Below are 25909 nucleotides of genomic sequence, written 5' to 3' on the forward strand. Positions count from 1 at the left end.
AATTTTAGGCTTCTTTCTTCGTTCCACGAAATTAACACTCGTTCCGGATCACTACTTGAAATAGCACCGCATCGAACGAATACCTACAGCCATTCATTTCTGGTCTCTACTACGAGGTTATGGAATACGATCCCGGATGATATTAAAAAGTCTTGCTCGTGCAGGACATTTAAAACAGCCTACCGTAAATTCCTCCAGAGTACAATACAGTTGACTCGAATGAATGTAAGAGTGAATGAAATATGAATGAAACCAAAAACGACGTACTAGATTTAAGTTCTTAGGCTATCCCATTTACATTCTTACTACTCTCATTTAAGGCTATAGACTGTTCGTAGAAATAGACTACATAGTAACATCGATTTTAGTACACTCAGATCGTAACATACTAGTTAATTTATTTTAGGGGCCGATGACCTTCGCTGTTAGGCCCCTTAAAACAACAAGCAAGCAATTTATTTTAGCCTTATTTTGAATAAATTTTCCTTTAAGCTTGTTGTAGATATATTCTTTAGGTTATAAGTTGATATATTTTTTTTGTTATTATCCACTCTCTATTTATCCTATAATTTTTCATCAGTAGTAACATTAATTAATTGTACTGTTGTAATTACTTATCTGACTTACATATCTCAATAACAGAAGTTGATTACAATGATATTTTAGATGAATACTGTAAAAATAAAAAATTGTATGTGGTTAAGTGTAAGAGAGGGCCAAGAGCCCTAACTTCGCCACTTAATAAAGACACAAATAAATAAATAAATAAATAAATAAATAAATAAATAAATAAATAAATAAATAAATAAATAAATAAATAAATAAATAAATAAATAAACAAGCGGCTAAAATAGGTCTTCACATCATCTTCAAAAAACGAAAACAAAATTATGAGAAACAACAAACACCTACGTAAATACCTGAAAGTCTGAAAACAAAATATTGAAATAGTAAAATAATTCAAATATATCGGAGAATGCATTAGCTGTAATGCTGTGGAATGCAAAGCGTTGGAATCCAGGAAAAATAAACTTGAATTGGCCTTCCAACTAACAAAAGATACATACAACAAGAAATTCCTTTCATGGGTGTCCAGTATTAAACATTATAAAACAGTCAATTGAACCAGAAGCACTAAACGCAGCAGAAACTCTAAACATGAATTTGAAAGGCCAGATGGAGAAACTCGAGTTTAAAAAAAGGAAAATTTTAAGAAAGATAATAGGACCGAAATTTCAGGATAATAAGATAATATACATCAAGGACGAAACACTCTACAAGCAAAGCGAAAACTCTCAGGTACTATGCGAAAAAGGATACATTTTTACGTTCATATTTTCAGAATGAACTCTTAATAGATTAAACAAACAAACCTTCGACTTCTTATGTAACCGAAAAACAAAACATAACTGGTTTAAAGGAACTGAAAAAAGACCTTGTAGAATTAAAAATTACAGAAAATTCAGCATTCGATCGAACAGCTAAAGTAATAATTAAAGACAAACATCTAAGGTTCCAAGACAAAGCTAATTAAAAGCCAAATCTATTATTTCGGAAGATAAGAAGAAATGAACATCAGAAAGAATGGAGAAAAACTGAGCACTAAGAAAAGAACACCACACAGAGAAACTATTTATTCAACGTACCCCAAAGAGGGTGAAACCAAATAATAATAATAATAATAATAATAATAATAATAATAATAATAATAATAATAATAATAATAATAATAATAATAATAATAATAATAATAATAATAATTTTACTTTTCAACTGCGTACTTGAGAAAGTCATCCGTGAGTTGAGGAAGGAAATGAGCAGCAAAGGTGTTGAAAAAGGGGTCAGGCTTGGCTAAAGAAATACAAATCTGAACGTTGACTGCTTGGCTTTTGCAGATGACCTTGCAATTTTCTTTGATTCGATAGAGATAGCCGCATAACAAATCAATGAGCTGAAGAGAGAAGCGGCATAGGCAGGACTCCAGATCTCCTTTGAGAAAACAGAATTTCTAACAAATATTAAGTCAGCACCGAGAGTGCTAAAGGTAGGAAAAGTGAAAATCAAACTACTGGTGGAATTCAAATACCTTGGAGAGTGGGTAGATTCCAGTACTTCTGATAAAGAAGCCTTTACATCATGGATCAGGAAAAATGTCTACCATAAATATCTACAAGAAGAAATCTATATCCATTAACGCCAAAATACGACATTACAGCACAGTAACACGACTGGAGGCTTTATATGCTGCAGAATGCCTTACTCTGAATAGAAAGGTCTGATCGAGAAATGCCGAGCTGAGTGGCTCAGACTGTTGAGGCGCTGGCCTTCTGGCCCTAGCTTGGCACGTTCGATCCTGGCTCAGTCCGGTGGTATTTGAAGGCGCTCAAATACGTCAGCCTCGTGTTGGTGCATTTACTGGCACGTAAAAGAACTCCTGCGGGACAAAATTTCGGCACCTCGGCGTCTCCGAAAACCATGAAAGAGTAGTTAGTGTGACGTAAAGCCAATAATAACAATAATAACACTGATCGAGAAAAAAGAAAGGCAGATCTTAAGGAAAATCCTAGGGTCAAACAAAGCAATGGTGAATTTAGAAGACGACATAATCATGAACTCAACACACATGCAGAAAATATCACAGACACCGCTCGCAGGAGGAGAATTATTTTCTACAGCCACATTGCCCGTATTAATCCTAGAAGGCTGAGCAATAGGATCTATAATTACTTTCTCAACAAAAACAAAAAGACAAAGGAGGCGTTATTCATCGGGGTAGAGAAAGACTTGCAAGAAGTGGGGATAATACTGGAGGATATCCAGAAACGTATTCCACTCAAGAAGGAACTTCAAGAGCATCATGGTTTCCAAGAAAAGCCGAAACTATAAATTGGCAAAACATGGACTGAAGCGAGGAAGGAACAGAACAGGATTCGAATGCGGGAATACTGGGCGAAAGTTAAAGACCAAGCAAAAGGGAAAGGACAAGGACAGCTGAAATAGCGTGGTCCGTAGAAGGCCGAAACGACAGCAAGGAGAAGAAGAAGAAGAAGACTTACTGGCACGTGGGGTGAGCTCTGAGGTTTCGGCGAGACGTTTGAACAATTATTATCTTTGTCGTTGGTCGTGAGTGAGAGAGGTGCTGTAGGGCTGCCAGGACCGTCATCCATCTCCGAGTGGTCCCTCCTGAGGTCTGCCCGAGGGTCTCCACGCGGGTCTAACCTGGGATCTACCACACTCCTCGGTTCCACATGGTCGTCATCTTCCTCCTGATCAGAACCACCTCCAGAGTTCTCCGACTGCTGGTCTGACGAGAGGAACATGGGGCCACGAGGACTGGGGCTCTTCTGCTCGTGCTGCAACAAGCCGTCGGGTCCCATCAAAGTGGCAGGCGGACTGTGACTACTGCTGTTGTACCCATTCAGAGACAGGGGGCATGACAGACCTGCAAATGTACACATATGAGCATCAGAAAGAAAAATAGAACAATCGCCTTATTCAAAGCTATAAAGTGGCAAGGAGGGATTAAGGTAGGTGGAAATATATATTCTAAATACTTAGTAAATGTCTATCTGAGTGACCGGCGGGGCGTGGTCATGTAGGTAGTGTGTGGGGTTTGATTAGTGCATTCTCTCTCTTCCTGGGCAGCGAGAGGAGTGGGAGATGAGACAGCCCCCTTGGACTTCCCTTCCCCACATGCGCAGTGGTTTCCCGCTCAGGACGTTTACAAAGTATTTTGACTATAGTAAGCACTTTGGCCTATGTGTAGACGATATGTAAAAGAAGACTGGGCAGCGAGAAAATTGGGAATAGAGACAGCCCCCTTAGACTGCCCTTCCTCAAATGCGCGGCGGTTTCCCGCGCAGGGCGTTTACAAAATATTTTGACTATAGTAAGCAGTTTGGCCTATGCCGGCGACTTCATCTTATGGCAGACTGTGCTGAAAGCCTGCACTGTAATATCTTTGAACTTGAAAATAGGTCCAGGGAGTATGATACGCAAATTAGCTTTTCTAAGACTGAAATATGAATGTATCAGTTATGCCGAGAACTCTGTCCTACTTACAACCAATCTACAGAAATTACTTAATGTTGTCATTGAAGTTAGCAACGCAGTGGGCTAGAGGCAGAATGTAAAGAAGACCAAGTGGATGGTGGCAAGTAGGAAAGAAGATGGTATTCGGGGAAGACTCAAAGCAGGAAAGGACGGATCGCCAGCACGGTAATGGGATGTCCCATTACTGATGACTGGGGACCTCACTCCTGAGACAATAGAGTTTATTGTTTTATTGTTATTTTTGCAAGCTTCTCATATAAAAATGTGACAATGAAATATCTTGGTGCAACACCCAACTTCAGATACCACCAACCGCCATTGCGCTAAACGAGACTTCTTCTAATCAACATAGACGGGGTGGTGTAAATTGGCTCCAAGTGGAATAGTTTTTTTCTTTCAAGTTGCTTTACGTCTCACCGAGATACACAGGTCATATGGCCACGATGGTATAGGAAAGGGGTAGAAGTGGGAAGGAAGAGGCCATGGTCTTAATTAAGGTACAGCCCCAACATTTGCCTGGTATGAAAATGGGAAACCACGGAAAACTATCTTCAGAGCCGACAGTGGGGGCACGAACTCACTATCTCCCGAATGCAAGCTCACAGCTGCGCGCCCCTTACCACACGGCCAACTCGCTCGGTAAGTGGGCTATTTACTATGTAAATTACCTTTCGGTTGCTACAGTTGTGGTGGTAAATACTGGTTTAAGAGGAATTACAACTGGGCAACCTTCCTCTATATAACATTAATCAGAGGGAACAAATTGAAGGGGTCTGACACTTCGAAAAACGAAGTTACCGGCCATAGTAGAGAAAGACGACGAAGGGTGTGAAAATCGAAGACTCCTTAGGCCTCGTATTAATTTTTATGGTCTTATACAAATAGTGAAATCCATGCCAGTCCATAACGGCAAACTCTTTCACAGCTCAGCATTATTTCTGTTCCGGCCGAGTGGATCACAGGACAATTACAAAAGTCCATACCAAGACCCAGCCCTTTTAATTCTACATCTTTTCAGTCTTTTTTTGTATTTAATTTTGTTGTTGTGAGCCTTGGTTTAGTCACCACAGATTGACTTCATATGCCGTAGGACGTGTCGAACACAAGAGATCATCAAAGAGAAAAAGAAATGGACGGAACAATATTTAAGGCAAAATATCAACATCAGAGGAAGTGATCTTACTGCTAGTTGCTGATTCATCCATAGGGCGTAACATTTCAAACCGCTGTAAATCAATGAATTGACTTTTCTTTGCACCCTATTGTAATTGAGAATACTTATAGTATTAGTAAAACCACATTTGCGATTTTTTGGGCATTAGCCGATTTTTCCTTTGAACTCTTGAATTGGTTCAGGCAGCTGTTGATAAACAGAATTGGATTTTTCAGGCAGTGATAAGTTAGACTTCAAACTTACTGAAGAGATTAACAAGTATATACTAGCCTGCACAATGGTTATGATATGAGTTTTGCAGAAACATTAGGGGTACGGTCTACCAGAACATCTAGAAATCATGTTCCTCTCACTGAATTAGGGATGAGCGGCGAGACGACACTTCCTAATAATGTATAGAGCGAGTTGGCCGTGCGGTTAGGGTCACGCAGCTGTGAGTTTGCATCCAGGAGATAGTGAGTTCGAACTCCACTATCAGCAGCCCTGAAGATGGTTTTCCGTCGGTAAAACTTCACGAAACACTCTCCAGTATAAATAACATAATAATCACGGCTGGCGGTGGCGCGGAGGGACTCTGTCATTGGTTGAAGTTTAGTCCAATGAAACGTCACTCCACTAATTCAAGTTAGCGAGATGTTATAACCAACTTAGGCGGTATAAAAAGTCCTAACAGGACGAGGCAATGTTACCGACCCACTAATCATCATTGTAGTCGAGACGAAGAATGGAAAGAATAAGCTTATGTAATTAATAACAATAATAACATCTTGCTGTCTTAAATTATGGGAGTGACGTTTCATTGGGCAAATCTTCAGCCAATGACAGAGTCCCATCCAAGTACTGACCACGCCCAAAGTTGCTTAACTGCGGTGATCGGACGAAAACCGGTGTATTCAACATGGTGTGGCCGTTGGCAATGAGATAATTTTAAAAAAAGTATTCCAGGGCTTGCTAACTTCAAATCCCATCACTCTAAAGCGTAGTTTGCGCTGATGTCACTCCTGTAATTCTTGGGACAGAAATTATAGAAATAGCATTCTGTACAGGAGGAATAATAAGGAGGAGTAATAAACCTTTGTAAATGGTCCAGCGCGAACCATCACGTTTGGTGCGGGGAAAACAAAGTATGTTAATTCTAAAACCGGACACAGTGAGGTGTAGATTGCGCTGATGTCAAGAGGCCTGAAGCCGATTCGCGGCCCTGACCTGGGGCTTACGTCCCCAGACTCCCTTTGCTTGATCACAGTCAAATGATTTTGTCACTAGCCAGACGAAAGTGCTGCACTAACTGAACCTTTTCCGGATTAATAATAATAATAATAATAATAATAATAATAATAATAATAATAATAACATTTTTAAACGGTCCAGGGCTAGCCGTAATGTTTCGCCCAGGGGAAAGGAAGCGTGGTGATTATTGTCACATTTGACCACTATAAAGTATAGATTGCGGTGATGATAGTTTTATAGTTAACAGGAGTGAAATTATGAAAATCATTTTTTTACGGGAGAAACGAAAATACCTGTGATTGTTCCTTGGCCACCCATATGTTTCTTAAAGTGAAAATAATAGTCAGGGTTAGACGAATGCTGAAAAATTATTTCAAACACATACATAAACAAAGTATATCGTACACAGGATGAAGGAAGATTTATATAAAAATTTAGCATATCTTATTGGAGAGCACCTAAAGAATAATTCGTTTCGTCGCCGAAAACTGAGTTTGGTGCTATACTCATATTTCTTACAATTCCTTTCCCTAAACGAAATCTTCAAGCTTACTCTTGAAATCAATCAATTTTGACATAGCAACTTCCGCACAGAACAACATCCATTGTTTAACAATAACGTGTTGATTACCATAGCAACGAAGAATTTATTTATGACCGTAGCAACTAAGCACGAATAAATTAAACAGCGCACCCGTAAGTTGGTACTAGGAACTAATTACGTCACATCAGTTGGTACCAGTCGCCGTGAATCTACTTATGTCCCCAGTGATAAATGAACATTAAACAGCAATTCCTGTGCTGGTGAGTGTCGGGAATATTTACCTCCCCATTTTCTCACCAGACAAATGTATCTTAATTAAGGCCACGACCGTTTTCTTCCCACTCCTGGCCCTTTCTTATCCCATCATCGCCGCAAGAACTATCTGTGTCGGTGCGATGTAAAGCAAGTTGTAAAGAAGACTTCCTAACAATCAAAATCGTTTGCATTCTAACCTATTACTGTCTGAAAATCCGGGGTCTAGACAGAGTGGATATGTATGCAATAATAGGATTGCTTGCACTCATGTTGATGCAGTTCCAGGGATCCTCTAACGTTATGTTCTCTGTCGAATTTCGCATTAAGAGTAAAGGGTTTTCAAAGATGTGTTCCTGATAAATGCAACTCCTTAAACACGGGGAAAAGACGAGTCTTGTTATTCGTAGACATCTAACATCAACCACCGTTCAGAATCAGCCTGGTCTATTTGAACAGTCCATCGTGCCCTGCCATATTCCTTGCTCCACAGAGCTAAAAAGCTACGATACATTGGCACGGGAAAGGAATACGTGGCATATTGAAGCTGTTGATTTTATACCCTACTCTCTGTACAGCCTTCTAATCTAATGTTGGCTCCCCCCAGCCCACATCCAATATCACTTTGAGCAAGTGGCTGGCTAGATAGAGATGACGGCAGAGGAGTAGAAAGGGTGGCATAACCACGGTGTTAAAGTCTTGAAGATGCCAAGTAAGGGGTTATAGTAAAGTGATTAAATTAGGGCCTCAAGAAAGTGGTCCGTAACTTGATGTGACCTGCACAAAAGCCTCTACGTCTAGTGCTATTACCTTCTGAGAGTGGGACAGGAATTTAAAGATAACTTCACGACTCTGAAATCAACCCCACACCCACTTCAAAGAGCAACTAGAGAACTTCATCAAAGATCCCATTAGCTTCTGGTAATTCACAATTTTGAATCGAAATTATTCACAGTCTTATTTATTTCCCCGGGTTAGGACGGAGGGTGGGGGTCACACCTTCATTGATAAAAATATATTTTTTCAATTTAGTTTCTTCTTTATAAAAATACAATCCACACCCCGTTTCCAGTAAACTAGGAATGGAATGAAAGAAGCACCACTTAACTATGAGGATAGAAAATTGTGCTCACTGTCGTCTGTCGTACTTCTCTGGGGCAATGATTGATTAACGAATGGCAAATGACATGAAATGATTGTGGAGAGTGTTGCTGGAATGAAAGATGGCAGGGGAAACCCGAGTGACTGGAGGAAACCTGTCCGACCTCCGCTTAGTCTAGCACAGATCTGACTTGCGAGTGACCGACGTTTGAACCATGGACGCCAGTGGTGAGAGGCCAACGGTCTGCCGTCTGAACCATGGAGGGGTTTATATTTTACATTTTACAGAACATTTTTAAGGGCACCCGGAAGGGGTGAAATCGAAAAAAATTCATTTTTTATTTTTTTGCAGTTTTATATACCTGTGACTTTCTTCTTTCGAATACTTTTTGTTTCAGACCTCTGCGACGTTTGAAAGGGTGTTAATTTTTATATTACCTGGAGTGCTCCAGATGTCGGGCGTGACATGTCCTCGAACTGTTGTGACATAGCATTACTTTCCATTTGCCAGCGGTGACAAAGACTCTGTTGAAGGTTTTTATGTTTCAGAACGTGGTCATTTTCTGCGAGAGGATATCCCTGCTGCAGGAAAGTGCAACTTTCAATTGTTGGCCAACCTGGACGGCAGAATGATTGAGAACATAACTGCATGTGTTTATTGTTTGTTTTGGAGGCTTATTTTACAACAGTATTCAGCTGCTTTTTTTTCGTTTGGTTTTATACATTGAACAAGATGCGTAGACATAGTAATAAGATTTTCAAGGTGCGCAAGAATGTGGGAAAGAGGAAAATCACTGTTGTTATTCCGAACGATACAAGTGAGTGTGCAAATGTGTGTTCCCCAATTGACTACAAAAAAGATGCAGAATGAACAACCACAGCATGGTTTGTTACCAAAAGGGGAGGACACGTGGTGCAAATACCACAAAAATGAAGGGAACTGCGACCACAACCACAAGCACTGTCTCCCATATGCAGTCGCGGAACCCATAAGGCCAGTCTTCAGAGACTTATCCTATGAAAAACTCCTGCGGAAATGCCTTCTCGGTAAAACTCAAAACCCTAACGAATGCTTAAATCATTTGATCTGGACTCGGGTACCCAAGAGAGAAATTGTGAGTATAAAAACACTCCACTTTGGTGTTTATGATGCCGTGGCAATACACAATGGGGGCAATATCTCGAAGAGCGAAGTTCTACAAAGATTTCGTATGCCGGTACCTCTAGAGCACAACACTGAAACGAATGTCAATTATAGATAAAGAAAAAGGAAAGCAGATGCAGCAGAAAGGGATATGGTGAAGCTTGGAAGACAGAAGAAAGGAAGTGTAAATAGATTACAAGATGAGATGGAAGAGAACCCAGATGATCCTCTGTACGGAGGCTCGTTTCCTGAAAAGTAGTTTTTCGTGTATCTAAGGAACATTTATTCGGATACCACTGAACGCACATTAACCAAACTTGTAGGTGGTATGTAACTAATCATTCTACGTATTTTAACACGAGATTTTTTAAAATCAAAGGTACAATTTCTGAATTATGGAACAAAATGTCTCCTTTTAGAACCTAAAATTTTGATGTTCACTTAAAAATGTATATTTTCAAAAAAACAGAAGATATTAAAAAATGATGTCGTCTATCTACGTGCGATGGTCTAATAAATATGTATACAAAAAAGGAATTTCCTTGGTTCATAACTTTATGAGAAAATGTTCCTTAAAAACGCCCATTTTAACATGGCAGACATAGCCCCTTCCGGATGCCCTTAATTCCTTACACTTACGAAAACATGTTTCCACTAATCCAAATATATTTGTAATGTCCAGGTATGTCACATATTCAATTCTTCGTCATATGATTGTTGTTAATTTTCTAATAATTTCATTATTATGTCCAATAATTAATACGGGGGCCACTCCATACTGATTTGCAATTTATTTTATTTAATCAATCAGAACCGTTAAACCTCTCTCAACACAGTCTGCCTACAACTGTTTACTCTTACTCCAGCGGTGCGGAAAGTTTTCTAAGCACTTTCAGAGTATACTGTACCCAGTTCCAGACAGCTGTTTACAGTTCCTAGTGGTCAGAAAAATGATGTTTCTTCAAAGCCCCGAATAGGTGGAAATCAGAAGAAGCCATGTCAGGAGAATACGGTGGGTGTGACAGCGCTTGGGTGCCGATAATCAGCGATGGTGGTACTGTGCGTTTGCCTGCCTGCTGAGGGCACTATGCGGAATTTCTTTGGCGAGTTTTATGCTTCCACTGTACTGACTGGACTTTGATCTTCTGTTCATGGTTATGAAGCCAAGTCCTATTGCTGGTCACAAGTTCGGACATCAAGCCTATCCGCTGTCCACTCACTTAATGACAGCCTGTGGAGAAATGCGCTGTAGTTCACAGATATTACGCTCCTCTGTCGCGTCTGACACCAAATGGTAGGCCTATGTACTACCTTTCAGTGACTGTTATGCCAAGACTAATGGTACGTTCGAAAGTGTGAATTAGTATGGATCGCCTCTTGTAATTCAGAACATGAAATTTTACATGGACGTGGAGTTAGTTTATATGAACAGCATGCATAAGACTCTCTTCTTTGATCAATTAATTTAAAATTAAATTAGTAGTTCTAGAATTTGAAGATTGTACATAAAGGGAATTAATTAAATATATTTCCTGAAGGAATATCTGAGAAATATGATGCAAATCTTGAAACTTTATTATGAAAGATTCATAAAAATTTGGTGAACATTTTACAAGTAAATAATAGGTCTTTGAAGAATTGACGTATTTCTTGAATGATAATGTTGTAGTTAAGCATGCATTATTTTAGCTAGGTAGCTGGGTTATAAAGATTTTAATTCTAAAGAAATTAAATTAGCACAAAATGTAACCCCACCACCACATTAAATCGGTTATTTTTATGGTCACTTGAGCCATCCTGGTTCATTTTGTTGGGGGTTTCATGGCCAAATTTTCATCCTGGTGATGCAAGATGTTCGAAGGAAATTCTCCTTTATTACCAGCCGGGATTCGAACCTTCACTATCTGAACTGAACGTCAACAGCTAAACTATAGTTGCCGAGGTGAAATCTATGTTTGGCACATGAAAGAACGACGAAGTGAAATTACGAGGATGGCAGGAATTGTGCAAAAAGTTTCATTCCATGAATTTGTGTTGGATATTAGAACTTAAAAAATGTTTCGAAGACTTACCTGGTCCTACACCACGGAGTTCTGCCCTCTTCTGTGCTGCTCGTGCGTTCTTGAACCAATAAACCACGTTGTTGACGTCCAGAGGTTTACGACCCCGTCGAGACTCCAAGCCGTTCAATTCCTTCACGTACTGCTGAATCTGAAACAGTTCATTTTCACATATGACACCTAGTATTATATATTCAGTGATGGAAAAAGTTAAAAAAAATAAGTAACTGGGCTAAATTGCAGTTACCTGAGAAATATTTTACTCAATTTTAGTAATTAGACCCACTACAGCACGCATATTTAAGAATTTATAGGTTAAAAGAAGGGAGCCCGGACAACAGTTATCTTATGAGGTTTGCATAACCATCAGGGGCCAGGCCTATCGAGACACCTAAAAATTATTTTACTCTCGCTGCCTTACAAAATAATTTTTACTCGTAATTTTTTACTTGAAATAAAATTGTAAGCGTAACAGCATCCAGCCATAAACCCAGGCCTAATCTACACTAGTGCCAACCCCGAATGATTGGGAAGTGGCCAAGAAAGATTAAGAATGCGAGCTACAAGAAGGTCGAGCTATTACTTGTCGTCGTCTTCTGACGCCGCAACCATAGACGTCCATCTTGAGCCAGTCTTTTCAACTCCACGTAGGTCTTGCAGTTCATCCTCAGAAGCAGGTTCTTGAAATAAGACACACTGTGTCGTCTTCTTCCTCTTTTACCGGCAATTCTTCCTTCATTGATGTTTCAAAGGAATTCCTCATGTCGCAGAATGTGACCAAATAAATGTTATTTTCCTTCTTCAACTTCAGTTACCAGACTCCGTTTTTCTCCTCTCTTTTTACGGACTTCGGTATTGGTCTTCATTTCAGTTAAACTCTGCATTTTCCGTTATAGATCATAATTGGTGAGAAGCAGATGGAAATATACAAAACCAGCAATAATTTCATTGGCCGTCAACTAAGTACTAAGTTGGCTGAAAATTAAAGCTACCTCTATACAGATTATGGTATCTCATGTGGAAGTTGAAGTTTAAGCCTTCCACAATACGTAACCTCGGCGCTATATGGGACACCAATCACCGTTATACTCATTTCTACAGCAGGCTGAGTGAATCTCAGAACAATGTGCCCGTCCAGAAATGGAAACCACATTCTAAATTTTGGGGGAATTGAGCCCACGGTCTTCCGAATGAACAGAGCATCCCTTTCCCACATCGGACGGGAAGAATAGGTGGCTGCCAGCCATTAAAGAAGTGTTCTTCATTGTCTTCACAACCCCGCCATATGGATCGCCCTCTGAAGCCAAACTGCCGGATTTAATTCCAGTTCAGTTCGCTGGTATCTTAAGGTACTCAGATACGACAGTCTCATGTCAGTAGATTTCCTGGCACATAAAAGAACTTCCTCAGGACAATATTTCGGCATATCGCCTTCTCTAAAAACGGCAAAATAATTCAATAATAACTTTCATTATTACCTCTATGTATCAATGATATGAGTTTCGGCCTCCATATCTCCAGACGACGGGTTAGAACCCTGCCAAGATAGTTAAAGAGTTTTGCTGAACCAAACGATAGATTAAATCAAGATCATGGACCACCAAAGAATAGGTAGTGAATTTTTTCTAGGTAAATACAATCCAAAAATAGATACTCTTAACTGAGCGGTACAGGTTTGCTTTTGAATCCAAGCACAGGGTTTTGGGAGACAGAGTAATGATACAAATACACTAGGAGGAGGCAGACGAAAATGATAGGGAAAGTGCATGCTTTAACAGATGGTCATATGTAGAGGCATGATTTTTTCGCATTAATTTTTGAAAGATTTCGCGAGAAGGATACTAATTTTCGCGTTATTAAGCGAAATAGACATTGACGTATCGTTTTAATTTAGCTTTAATGAAATTCTAAAATTAAGCATTGTTTCCTTGGTTGGTTGGTTGGTTGGTTGGTTGGTTGGTTGGTTGGTTGGTTGGTTGGTTGGTTGGTTGGTTGGTTGGTCGGTTGGTTGTGGGAAAGTCTCCAAATCCTAACCAATAGAAAAAAGAAAAATCAGAAAGAGGTCTTAGAAAACCGAGTCTTAATATCACTGATGTTGACTGTGGAGGTTTAATTGATGGACTGTACATACCTGGTACATACTTTTGAAGCAATTTCCGGACTGCAGGGTCGTCTACCTTCTCCAGCGGGATGTTGGCTTTGAGTAGCATCGCTGTTGTTTCGTGAATAAATTCTATTTTTTCACTCTTAGCTTTCTTTTGCATATCTAATGGGAGTTCTTTTGTTGCCTGCCGTTTCACTGTTGGAGTGCTAAATTTACGTTCTGAATGTTCCTTTTTTTTTAAAACAATGTTTTCAGACCGTATCTCTTTTCTCCTACTCGATACGAACATTACAAAATCTACACATTAAAATATTTCTTTCAGAAACGTATAAACCTTCTCTCGCAAACTGTTTAGCTCTGCTGTGCACCGTAACACTTGTCGAGCGACCCATCTTCGCTACTGTCTGTGATCACTTTCTTAATTTTACCTGACCACGAAGCCGAAATACACCAGTCAATTGTGCTGCTTGTAGACGTCATCAGGGATTACAGGATTGCACAATGCCGTGAGAAATCAGGCTGGGGTGGGATTACCATCCACCACAAGAACAACACCCCAAACATTTCGTTTGGCAAGAAGCCTGGAGCCAACCCCTTTTCTTTGATGCCATGTTTGAAAGATATTTTTCAGAACATTAATGATGCCATATTTCTTTCCTGTTGATGAATCTTTGTTTGCCCTTCCTTTTCTTTTCATACATAATCTTGGAACAGAATATCAAGTTCGTTATTCACTACATATATCTCTGTAATATAGCATTTATCGCGAAATAATTGAATTTAGCTTTAAAATGGCCTTATCGCTTTAATTCGCGAACATAATATCCGTATTTTCTTCACCAGAAACATATGACTCATAAAGATATCGCAAAATCGCTTCAAAATATTTTTTGTGTGCGTTTATCGTTAATGCGAAAAAATCATACCTCAAGCCATATGTTATAAATAAGAAGTTTTAAATTCGGGCGCTTCCCGCCGCTACACATTTCGATGGCGGGCAGGAACACAGCTGTGCTTGGTGGCCTGAAGGCCGTGTCTTGCGTTCAAAGCAATTTACGGGTGGGAAGCTCTTGAACTACAGTAGACTTTATAACAAACCTATGATGAATAGGACAAAGTAATATTCTACAATTCCACGAAGTCACTGAAAATGTAAGACCTTCAAAATAGGAAACAAATGTAATATCTAAATTTCTATCAAGTTTTCCTATTAAATTAGTGCATGTAACATGGAATTGTCTACAGGGCATCACTGGTGTGTCCATAAAATTCATTTCTAAGACTGCAATAGGCTTTCGGTAGAGATAAGGTTTAGATATAGTCGTAATATTAAGATCTGATCTCTACAAATATTGCCTATGCCAGATGTGATGCACTGATAATAATTTATTATTTCTTATTAATAACACTAATGACGCCCTGGTGTACCAAAAAGATGGTTTTAAATAAACGAGGACTGTTGAATTTATAACGATACAGTTTTGAAAGCATTCTGATCCAAAGGGAAATGACTTTTCGTTCCATGCATCCCGTCCATTTTCATGCTGGTTTCTAACCACCGCTACCTCAGTGACAAATAGTAGATTATTGGTACAAAAATATTTTTTTTTCAAACTCACAATATCCCCAAAATATGACTGTCAAGCTCCATAGTTATTTCGCTCCCTCTGTTAACATTCCGTTGCCATGGATACCCACCTGTTGACGACTGGGATGTTGGTTCTCGGCGAACCATCGCTGCAACTTGGGTAACTCAAGCTCTGGGTCGAAACTGGTTCTCATACGCGTCTTCTGAGTTGGATACTGGCTTTGCACCGTCTGTAAAGACAGAATGATATTACAGCTGAGCATTTTTGAGGGCCACAAAGTTGAATTCAATTGCATTGCTTGAAAGCTGCACGCAAGGTGGCATTTGACTTCATTTCTCGGCAAATCTCATTCACAGTTACTGGGGCTCTGTGTTCTTGTCGAGTTGCCAATGAGAACAGTTCAAGGAAAATCAATATAATAAGGCATGCTTTTCATACTTTACAGGAAAACATTTTTTTAAACAATAATTTACTATTTGCTTTACGTCGCACCGACACAAAGAGGTATTATGGCGAGGACAGAATAGGAAAGGGCTAGGAGTGGAAAAGAAGCAACCGTGGGTTAATTAAAGTACAGCCCCGGCATTTGTCTGGTGTAAAATTGGGAAACCACGGAAAACCATCTTCAGGGCAGCCGGCAATTACGTTCGAACCCACTATCTCCCGAGTGCAAATTTAAATTTAAAGACTCCTGAAAGCTCCATATTAAAAAGTTATTTTTTAATTTCTTGAGATATATCACAAGAGGAATAAAATATGTCTAGTATTTTAGCTCAACTTTACGATAATAAAGTGACAAATCAAATTTGTATGCAAAATTTCCGGTGGGGGGAAAAGTGATAATTTTTTCAGTGATCAATTATCTTCATTTGTTTTCTATACTTCTGAGAAAGAGAAAATTAATATTTGGGCACAAATTTTTATTTATTCATTTGCCCTTAATCTATGTTTCTCACATAGTTTAAGTAACGTAGATGACCGAAACAGTTCTGAGCTTGCTTACATCAGGACAATGGGTTCGTAAACATATCGTAGGCAGACCTGAAGACAATTCTTCCGTGGTTTTCACTTTCCACACCATGGAAATGCTGGCTCTGTACCTTCCCGGTCTCAGCCCTTTCCTGCCGATGTGTCAGTGTGACATTTAACACGTAGCAGAATGTTTTCAACATATTTTCAGGACATATTTAAAAGAGCTTCAACCAAACAGAGACTTCGCAGTATTTATTCCAGTGTAGTATATAAAAAATCAAATAGTCTGTAGACTTATCAAATTTACCCCATTTTCTTCATCTCTCTTTCAGTATCTGGTTAGATTTTTGGAATCATGGACGTTATTTTGAACTTCAGTTTCGTGCATTCCTTGACATAATGTTTTTGTTAAGCTGTACTGATACCGATGGGATATGGAAGAAAAGAAAGAAAAAGGGCCTTTACAGTCACACCGAAAATATCACCTCAATGCGGAAACTTGATGATTTCTTCCTCTCCTTGACTTCGCATCTTTTCAATATGTTCCATCCTTCTTTCCTCCATCCAAGCAGGTTTTCTTTGCTGCTTCTCTTTCTCTCGGAACCCACCAAACTCCTTAATTCCTTTTTTCTGAAAATGGCTCTATCTAATATCACGTTTCTTGTGACACCCAAGACAAAGACACCTCCGTACAGGCCATGAAGGCCCTTGGAGGAGTGGAAGGTAAAGGCTTCCACCATTGTTAACCGCGGCATGTGATGGGGTAGAGTGGTTAGCTTTACGCCCGGCCGCCTTTGCCCCCAGGAATTAACCTGGTACTAATTTTTGGTGTAGGCTGAGTGAACCTCAGGGCCACATGCACCTCCCTTGTGACACCCAGGTCAGCCATATCCTGTTTAATTTCGATGAACCGTGGGATTTGTAGTTTGGGATTATTATCGAGATGATCAAATATTATTTTCGTTAGTCTCTCTGTATTCATCCTAACTATGAAAGGTAATACTCCTAATTCTGCGACTGTCTGAAAGCTTTCTGTTATTATTATTATTATTATTATTATTATTATTATTATTATTATTGGTGCAGCCCTTTTTGCGCAGTCTCGCCCTCTGCGTGTAGTAATTGAGGACCGCGTAATGTACAGTGTGCGAATTACAGAATGCAATAACCATTAGAGCCGATGACCTAGATGTTAAGCCCCTTTAAACAGCAAGCATCATCATAATCATCATCAACGATTCGATGTTAAAATCCACACGACGGCTGGGAATCTATCTTAAGTCTCCTCGTGCTAAAGGCTTGTACGTCACCACTAAGTCAAGGAGGCAGACATTATCTGCTTCGTATCCTTCTTCTTATTCCTTACGATGAGCCCTGCTAGGGAACACGTGCCATTTTCAATTCATCCTCCCTCGTTGTTTCCTCTTCTGTCCTTACCAGTATTCCTTTATCATTGCACTATGCTTTATCCTTCTCTTCTTGGACCACTTTGGACCGGTTTTCCTTTATATTCTTCCTTGGAATCCTTCCATTCTTAAAATAACATTTAAATATATACATATATATGTTTCTATAGTTGCATATCTTCTTATTTTATTTCTTTCTTTCTTGACCTCTTGCATCCAGCTCATTGTAGACTTTTTCTCACACTAGATATTATTATTATTATTATTATTATTATTATTATTATTATTATTATTATTATTATTATTATTATTATTAGAGCCGGATATTTAGGTATTTATAGGTTAAAATGCAAACTTACTGAAGCGAGTAACAAGCATTACCTTGCCCGGACAACAGTTCTGCTATGAGAATGCCTAAGCATTAGGCGTCCAGTTCATTAAACCCCTAGAAGTTATGTTGCTATCACTACTTTGCGGAAGAGCGGGCAGGGGACATCTTTTACTATAGTTGGACCCACGAAAGTTGGAGTCTGACATTTCAGCGGCCAAATCAGTAACTATGAAGTATACTGCGTGGTCATAGTTACCTTCATCTGAGGCATATCACCCTTTATACAAGCTGAATGTTTAATAAATGTGTAGGCCTAATGCAATTGTTTAAACTCTGACCCGTTCCTAAGCTCGTGCTAATTATTCCAGCATTTAAGACAGAACATGTAATTGCCGATAAATATGAGATTTTATAATCGCCAACAAAATCATCAGTTTCTGACAATAACTTCAACAAATGTAAATACAGATTAACTCTCTTGGGCGCAACTATATAGTCAAATTAGTTTGTGTTCTAACCTATTACTGTCTAAACATCCGGGCTCTATTATTATTATTATTATTATTATTATTATTATTATTATTATTATTATTATTATTATTATTATTATTATTAATTTTGGTCTGGCCTCTGTCAAGGGATGGTGCATCAATCCAGAAATAGCGGCAGGTATATGGACTAAACAAGGGGAGCAAACTGCTACATGCACTTCTTGTCTAATCTCCTTAAACTTTTAGCGATTTTTTTCTCAAAGTGGGGACGTACCTGCAACGCTGGGTGTACGTTCTCTGATAATGATGGCGGTCTCTCCAGAGGTTTGTTTGGTGACGGGTGGTGATGGCCGCTTCCAGGACTGTACTGTGGTGTAGGCGGTGGTCTCGGCGTGTGCGGCGGGTGGCTGGCTTGCTGGGCCAGTTGGATCGTCCACCACTGCTCGAATTTACGGCGACACTCCTCACTCGGCTCCGGAAACTGATGGTGTAGCCCAGGTGTGCTCGGCGGACTCCGACATAAATGAGATAGCGTCACCTGTGAACAGTGGAAAAATCAGCTTTAATACCATAGATTAGGGACACATTTAAGTATGAGGGGTGTGTTTTTAGCAAAATATCGTTTGCGTATGCAGGGACTTTCCTATAAACTCAGACCGTTCAGCGGCGTTTCTACTCTCCGAGACCTAAGCAGCTATACGGGAGGCGTGCGCATAGTTCCTGTCTGATTGGTGCATCGAAATCTCGGTTTCCAGCGCTTCCTGTGATATTTTCCAGGCAAATTTTATTTTTTACATCGTGTAGTACTGCTGTGCAAGACGTCGTCGTCGCCCCCCCCCCCCAATCTAACAACACTGACAGTTTGGTTTTTTTTTCGTGTTGCATATTGATCGTAGTAATAAAATGAAATGGCATATGGCTTTTAGTGCCGGGAGTGTCCGAGGACATGTTCGGCTCGCCATGTGCAGGTCTTTTGATATGACATCCGTAAGCGACCTGCGCGTCGTGATGAGGATGAAATGATGATGAGGACGACACATACACTCAGCTCCCGTGCCAGAAAAATTGACCAATGATAGTTAAAATTCCCAACCCTGCTGGGAATCGAACCCGGGACCCCTGTGACCAAAATCCAGCACGCTAACCACTTAGCCATGGAGCCGGACATTGATCGTAGTGAAGTGGAGGAACTTCTTCTTTTTCTTTTTTTCTACCGCTTTTTCCCACACCTGTGGGGTCGCGGGTGCGAACTGCGTCGCACATGTGGATTTGGCCCTGTTTTACGGCCGGATGCCCTTCCTGACGCCAACCCTGTATGGAGGGATGTAATCGCTATTGCGTGTTTCTGTGGTGGTTGGTAGTGTAGTATGTTGTCTGAATATGATGAGCAGAGTGTTGGGACGGACACATGCACCCAGTCCCCGAGCCAGAAGAATTAATCACAAGCGATTAAAATCCCCAACCCGGCCGGGAATCGAACCCGGGACCCTCAGAACCGAAGGCCAGTACGCTGACCATTCAGCCAACGAGTCGGACAGTGAAGTGGAGGAACTAAGGGTCCATATTTGTATCAGGAACAAGCCGAGATGTTATTCACATACCGACAAGCAGATGGGAATGATGGAGAAGCCCCACGGATTTATCGAGGAAAGTACCTCCACACACGGCACCATCCGAATAACAAGATCTTTGCTCCCATTTCCCATTGAAATGAAATATTAAATGAAATGGCGTATGGCTTTTAGTGCCCGAGCACAAGTTCGGCTCGCCAGATGCAGGTCCTTTGATGTGACACCCGTAGGCGACCTGCGCGTCGTGATGAGGATGAAGACGAAACGTACACGCAGCCCCCGTGCTAGCCAAATTAACCAATCATGGTTAAATTTCCCGACCCTGTCAAGAATCGAACCCTGTGACCAAAGGCCAGCACGCTAACCATTTAGCCATGGAGCCGGACTCCCATTTCCCATTATAATGTAATGTGTAATAATTGCTCTGCTGAAGACTCACCGTCCGTTTCCGTACAATACGTCGATATCAGGTTTTCCTCCCATGAATCACCTCTCGAAGTTTGTCCCTATCATTTTAAATTCACCCTGTTTAAAAATATGGAAAAGTATGACATGTACTCTGGGTAGCAAAGAGTTAAATTAAAGGGGATATCTACGGATTATTATAAGAAGCATAAGATGGTCAAACATTCCTTAGTTCAGTGGTAAGCCTTATCCACATGGACAATTTGTAAGTATTTGTTGGTGAGTTATGTATCTTGTTGGCTAGAAAGGAGAAGAATGCCGATGGATTGTTTAATGATAAGCAACTCTCTTCCGTAAGCCCGTGTGATATACGAGCAAGCTGATCCCTCGCAGGGCAGCCATAAACAGAAGCTCACTACCATCCCGAGTGACATCTCTAAGATAATATCATTTATGGGGCCCCGTGGGGGTAAACTGACAGGGATTAGGGCCCGCGTCTTCATTACACCACCACTACCACGTCCTCTCTCTGCACACATGCAGTGCTGCTAACATTGTTACACGTGTTGTAAGGTGATGATTGTTGCACCGCTCTGGTCATTAGTTCCTGTGTACTTAGGAAGGATTTGGAATGTTATGTAACACGGGAACTGTCTCCCCTTAACATTTCGAATTACAATCAATCAAATAATCCTACAGATCTGCATTTAGGACTATCACCAGGTGGCATTGTACATATCAATCTTTGACCTTTTCCTTTCTTAGGTGATTTCAAAGTTGGAACCCCTAATGCTTATGCAAATGCCATAGCATAACCGTTGTGCAGGGTAGGATATACCTGATTTTTAAGAGGCCAAAGCGGGCTACTGAGTATATTTTGGTTCCGTGGCTAAATAACACTTTTTAGGCAAACTAATTTGGTTATTAGGAAGTGCCATCTAGCCTGCTCTTCTGTCATGTAGTGAGAGTAACAAATTCTAGGGGTTTCGATGGGCCGAACCCCTAATGTTTATGCAAATATCATAGCGCAACCGTTATGCACGATATATATAAATGTGAACAGAGGTAACCGTGGTAATACATGTAAACTCCCAGGAGTAAGAGCAAGGGAATACGAAATAATGAAATTTGGCAGCAAATGATCCTCTTCAGAAATTAACGTAGCAGCATTTGAAGTTGGTTACTGTAATTCACTGTAACTAAGAATGACGTTTCAACGGACTGGTATTAATGTTTTGTAATCTTCTATTAATTTATTTTACATGTCATGATTTACTGATAAATGCTGGCTGGTTATGCGTGTTGAGAATTTAAGTTGTTTTCAATTGTGTGTGCTTTTATTCTTTGTATTTTGGTTTTGTATCATGGCTATTCTTTGATTGGCGCAGTTAATTATCCAGGACCAAGTCTGTAATCTATCATGATTATGTGTTATTAATTTTCAAAATACATCAGTTCACAACCCGTTAATGATCACAAGGATTCCGAATTGTTATAATTTGGACACGTTAACCGAAAATATTAAAATTATTGTACAAAGAAAGCACTGAACGATTTATCATTTAGGAGTAGTATTAGTGATGCTTTGAAAGAGTCACTAAATCTCTTAAAATGTCTACTATATTTTTTCCCAAAGTCGTGGGATGGATTCCAAGCCTTTTCAAGATTTACCACATAAGCTTGGGTACACTGCACACTGCCTCTGCTTCCAAATAGCAGACCCATCACGGGCCAGTTTTCTGGGCGAATGTTATGTTTCTAACTCAGATAAGTGATGCGTGGTTTATAAGTGTAGCTCGGATTTGTAGGTGGTAATAGGTTAGATTGCAAAGTAATTTAGTTTGTAGGAAGTGTCATGCAACCCGTTGTACCATAATGTAGGAAGAGCAGTATAAATTCAAGGAGTTCCATAGGCTGTACCCCTAATATCTATGCAAATCGCATAGCATAACCGTTGTACAGTGTAGAGTACACTTGTTACTGGCTAAGTAAGTTTGCATTCTAACCTGTTAGTACCTAATAATCCGGACTCTATATTATAAGTGTTCTTCTTTTCCCGGTGAACTTCCTTGGCTTGGGATAAGTGTCTTTCGAACCGGATGGTTGGATCACGCTTGCTGGTGGATGGCAACAATAACTGCTAGTGTACTTCTTCATTAAATCTCAACTTCAAATCTCTCAGTGCAGAGACTAAGGCTGCTCTCACTCTGTGATGACCACTGTTCCTTAGCAATTCTCCTTTCCGGCAGTATCCTAACACATGACCAAGAATTTCATTCTCGCCGCGGTCTGTAGGCTATGGCGTCAGGACATCTACCATCTCTCGTCCGTGTCACTCAGTAACTAAGTTTCATTTGGATGTAGCTGCCTCTGTGGATTAGTAGTAGTGTGTCGGCCTCCGGATCCCGAGATGGCGGGTTCAAACCCGGCAGAGGTAGTCGGATATTTGAAGGGCTGAAAGAAGTTCATTCGACACTCCATGTCGTATGATGTCGGCATGTAAAAGATCTCTGGTGACACATATGGTGCTTACGCGACAGAACTCATTAAATCTCAGCCACAGACGCCCAAGAGAAATTCCCTTTACACTGCCATCTAGTGGGCCTAGAGTAAAACAGAACGTCAAAATTGACGAGCAGAGAGCCAGATGGCGTCAAATTGAAATGTCTGCACGCGGTAGCTGAGGTTATACGATTATTATTATTATTATTATTTGGATGGTAACGGTAGACAATATAATTTATTCGATTTTCGGGAATTAGAACATTTCTTGCTCACAAAACTTCCAGTGATCGATGAAAATTATTGACGTGGTCTATATATTGGCCAGGCCTATTTTCCATGATTCTTTTTCCTCTTCTTTTCATAACTACTTTTAGTCGTTAGCTTATGAAATCCTTAAACAAAATGTTCCGCCTTTACAATACTTGAATCGTCTTTATTGTTAAACCTACATTAAAAAAAATTAATGAGACATGTTTTGTCCCACATTCGAGGCATCTTCAAGTTCGTGTCAGTTTTAAGACTTTAACAATGTATTACCACAGGTTTTACTGACAAAACGCCACCACATCGCGTTGCAAGAAGATGCCAAGACTTTGTATCCAATGGTTCTATTATGTCCTTACTAATTTTTAATGGTTCTTGTGTGTCACTGAAGATGTCTCTAAAGCGGGACAAAACATGTCTCAGTAATGTATTTCAATGTAGTCTTCTTAACGGCAATACGGGGTCAAATATGAAATTTATCATGTGTAATACTTTTGGTCAGAACGTACGTGTTCAGTGCAGTTTTACGACCGGATGTCCTTCGTGACGCCAACCATGTGTGGAGGGATGTATTCTCTACAGTATGATTCTGTAGTAATTCGCAGTGTGATGTACATTAACGGCAATACCCAATCTCCGTAGCATACCACAAGGATCTGGCCCAGGACCGTTTCAATCGAAGTCCGTTATGGTGACCAATCCCTCAAGAAATGCCTGGTTTATTCGGTATAGCAATACATTTATTAACTGATCCCATGCTATTAATTTTTAAATGGGATTTAAAGTGTTGTCTACAAAATAGCGCATTGGGCATTAATGAGGTAACGTTTCGGAAGTCAAGGGAATAAGAACTTTAAGCAGGCTGTAGTGTCGTCATCAAAACCCCTCTAAATGCGGCTAGGAATGAAGTTGTTCGTATGCATCAATTGTGGAGGGGCAGTTCAACTACGGTAGTGGTATTCAAACTTTTTGGTTGGTGTACCTCGAAAATCAAATTGTTTTACATTTGTGTCCCCCCCAAAGTACGAGTATATTTAAATTATATCACAAATAAGAAATGATTGTTGCTGGACGCCAAATAATATTGACTATAATCATACCATCATCATCATCGTCCCTGAACGCCCTGAGGCATGAACGATTTGTGGCCGGGAATAAAAGGTCGCATCACGTTCTTGAAACCACGGGATTTTCAAGCGAAAATCGCACCCCAGGAATCAGACAACGGCCGCCGAGACGACAGACAAGCCACTACACCACCATGTCCACCCAATAATAACAATAAAGTATTGTATATAATCGTCGCTATAAAGTTTACAGAAAAGTCCAAAATTGAGCGGTCTGCAATGGCCAAATTATTCGACAACTGGAGTCTTCTCTTTCCGCCTTAGGCAACGCGGTGAGCCTTCAGAAGAAACGTGGTTTTCTCGTGAGCAAAATTACAAGGTTTTCACTGACTAGCAACGATACTGTACAAATATTGTTAATGCAACAATACTGTTACTTTGAAGTGAATGAGTGGATTTCGAAACGAAAAATTAAAAAAAAAAAGCAGCAATGCAGGACAAGTAAGCATTTTTTCATATCTGGTTATTGATGAAACTAGGTGCAGTTCCTAACTAATTAGTCGTTTTCAGAAGGTTAAGTAAGGCCACGATGTACCAATACGCAGCTTTATGAACAAGACATAGGAGAGAGAATTATCATGCTCTATTCTAATTCGACGGATCCATTTAGGTGAACTCTGGAGCCCATACTACGGACATTTCGATTAATTATTTTTAATAATTTATTTTTATTAAGTTTAGTTTTTTATTCATTTAGATGTGTTAAATATATATTAAAAATGTCATCCAAGCGTGGGGCAATGGGTATTATTATTATTAGATCACAAATGGAATGTACAAGCTGACACATATTTTAGAATGGATAGTGGTAGAAAAACACTAAATAAAAACAAGATTTTATTGAAAATGAGCAGGCTCAACTCATTTCTAAACCGTTCACTGTAAGTAGAAGCTACAAGAAATGTGCGTACCCCTTGAGACGAGCCCACGTACCCCTAGTGGTATGCGTACCACACTTTGAATACCACTACTCTGTAGAATGATTATGTAGTAGTTAGCAGTGTGTTGTGGATGAAGACAAACACACAATCTCCGAATCATACCACAAGGATCGGTCGCAGGACCATTTTCATCGCATTGGGCATCAATGAGGTAATGTTTCGAAAGTCATGCGAATGAGAACTTTAAGCGGGCTGAAGTGTCGTCATCAAAACCCCTCTGAATGCGCCTAGGACTGAAGTTGATCGTATGCGGAGCTGGAGTTTGCCTACGGCTGCGTGTTGAGCATCTCTAGGTTTGGCAAGGAGAAACAAGGTGGTCGCAAGAGGAGAAAGGCCATTATTCTCATTAGACCAATAAGAGGTTAAGCGAGTCATAAACCTTAATAAGAAGAAGCAGCCTTGTGAAGTGGTAATCTTAAGAGCTTCTTGACCTCACAGATCACGTCCCACTAAATACCTTTTGTTTGTAGCCTTCCTTCCCTAATCCCAGCTTCAAGATACGTATTTCTTTTCCTTCGCCGTTGGAAGAACAAAATTTATGATAGACTCCCTACTCTCTCCCCGTAAACCTCTAGCATCAATTTTGTCATGTTATTTTCTCGCCTCTGGTTTCTAATACGGTCTAATTTTTACGTCACGCTGTTC

The 25909-nt window shown here is 40.0% G+C and overlaps 1 protein-coding gene across 1 annotated transcript in view; it reads right to left on the minus strand.

Annotated features, from left to right (window-relative positions):
- Positions 1–25909, minus strand: part of dve (SATB1_N and homeodomain domain-containing protein dve) — a 474059-nt gene that overhangs the window by 3255 nt on the left and 444895 nt on the right. The window contains exons 6-9 of the mRNA XM_067154226.2: positions 18726–18989; positions 15361–15480; positions 11571–11709; positions 3063–3442 (exon numbers count right to left, since the gene is read on the minus strand). Of these exons, the coding sequence (XP_067010327.2) occupies positions 3063–3442; positions 11571–11709; positions 15361–15480; positions 18726–18989 (903 nt within the window). The remainder of the gene's footprint in view (positions 1–3062; positions 3443–11570; positions 11710–15360; positions 15481–18725; positions 18990–25909) is intronic.

The sequence above is a fragment of the Anabrus simplex genome, chromosome 10 (assembly GCF_040414725.1).
Source record: "Anabrus simplex isolate iqAnaSimp1 chromosome 10, ASM4041472v1, whole genome shotgun sequence".
Classification (NCBI taxonomy): Eukaryota; Metazoa; Arthropoda; class Insecta; order Orthoptera; family Tettigoniidae; genus Anabrus; species Anabrus simplex.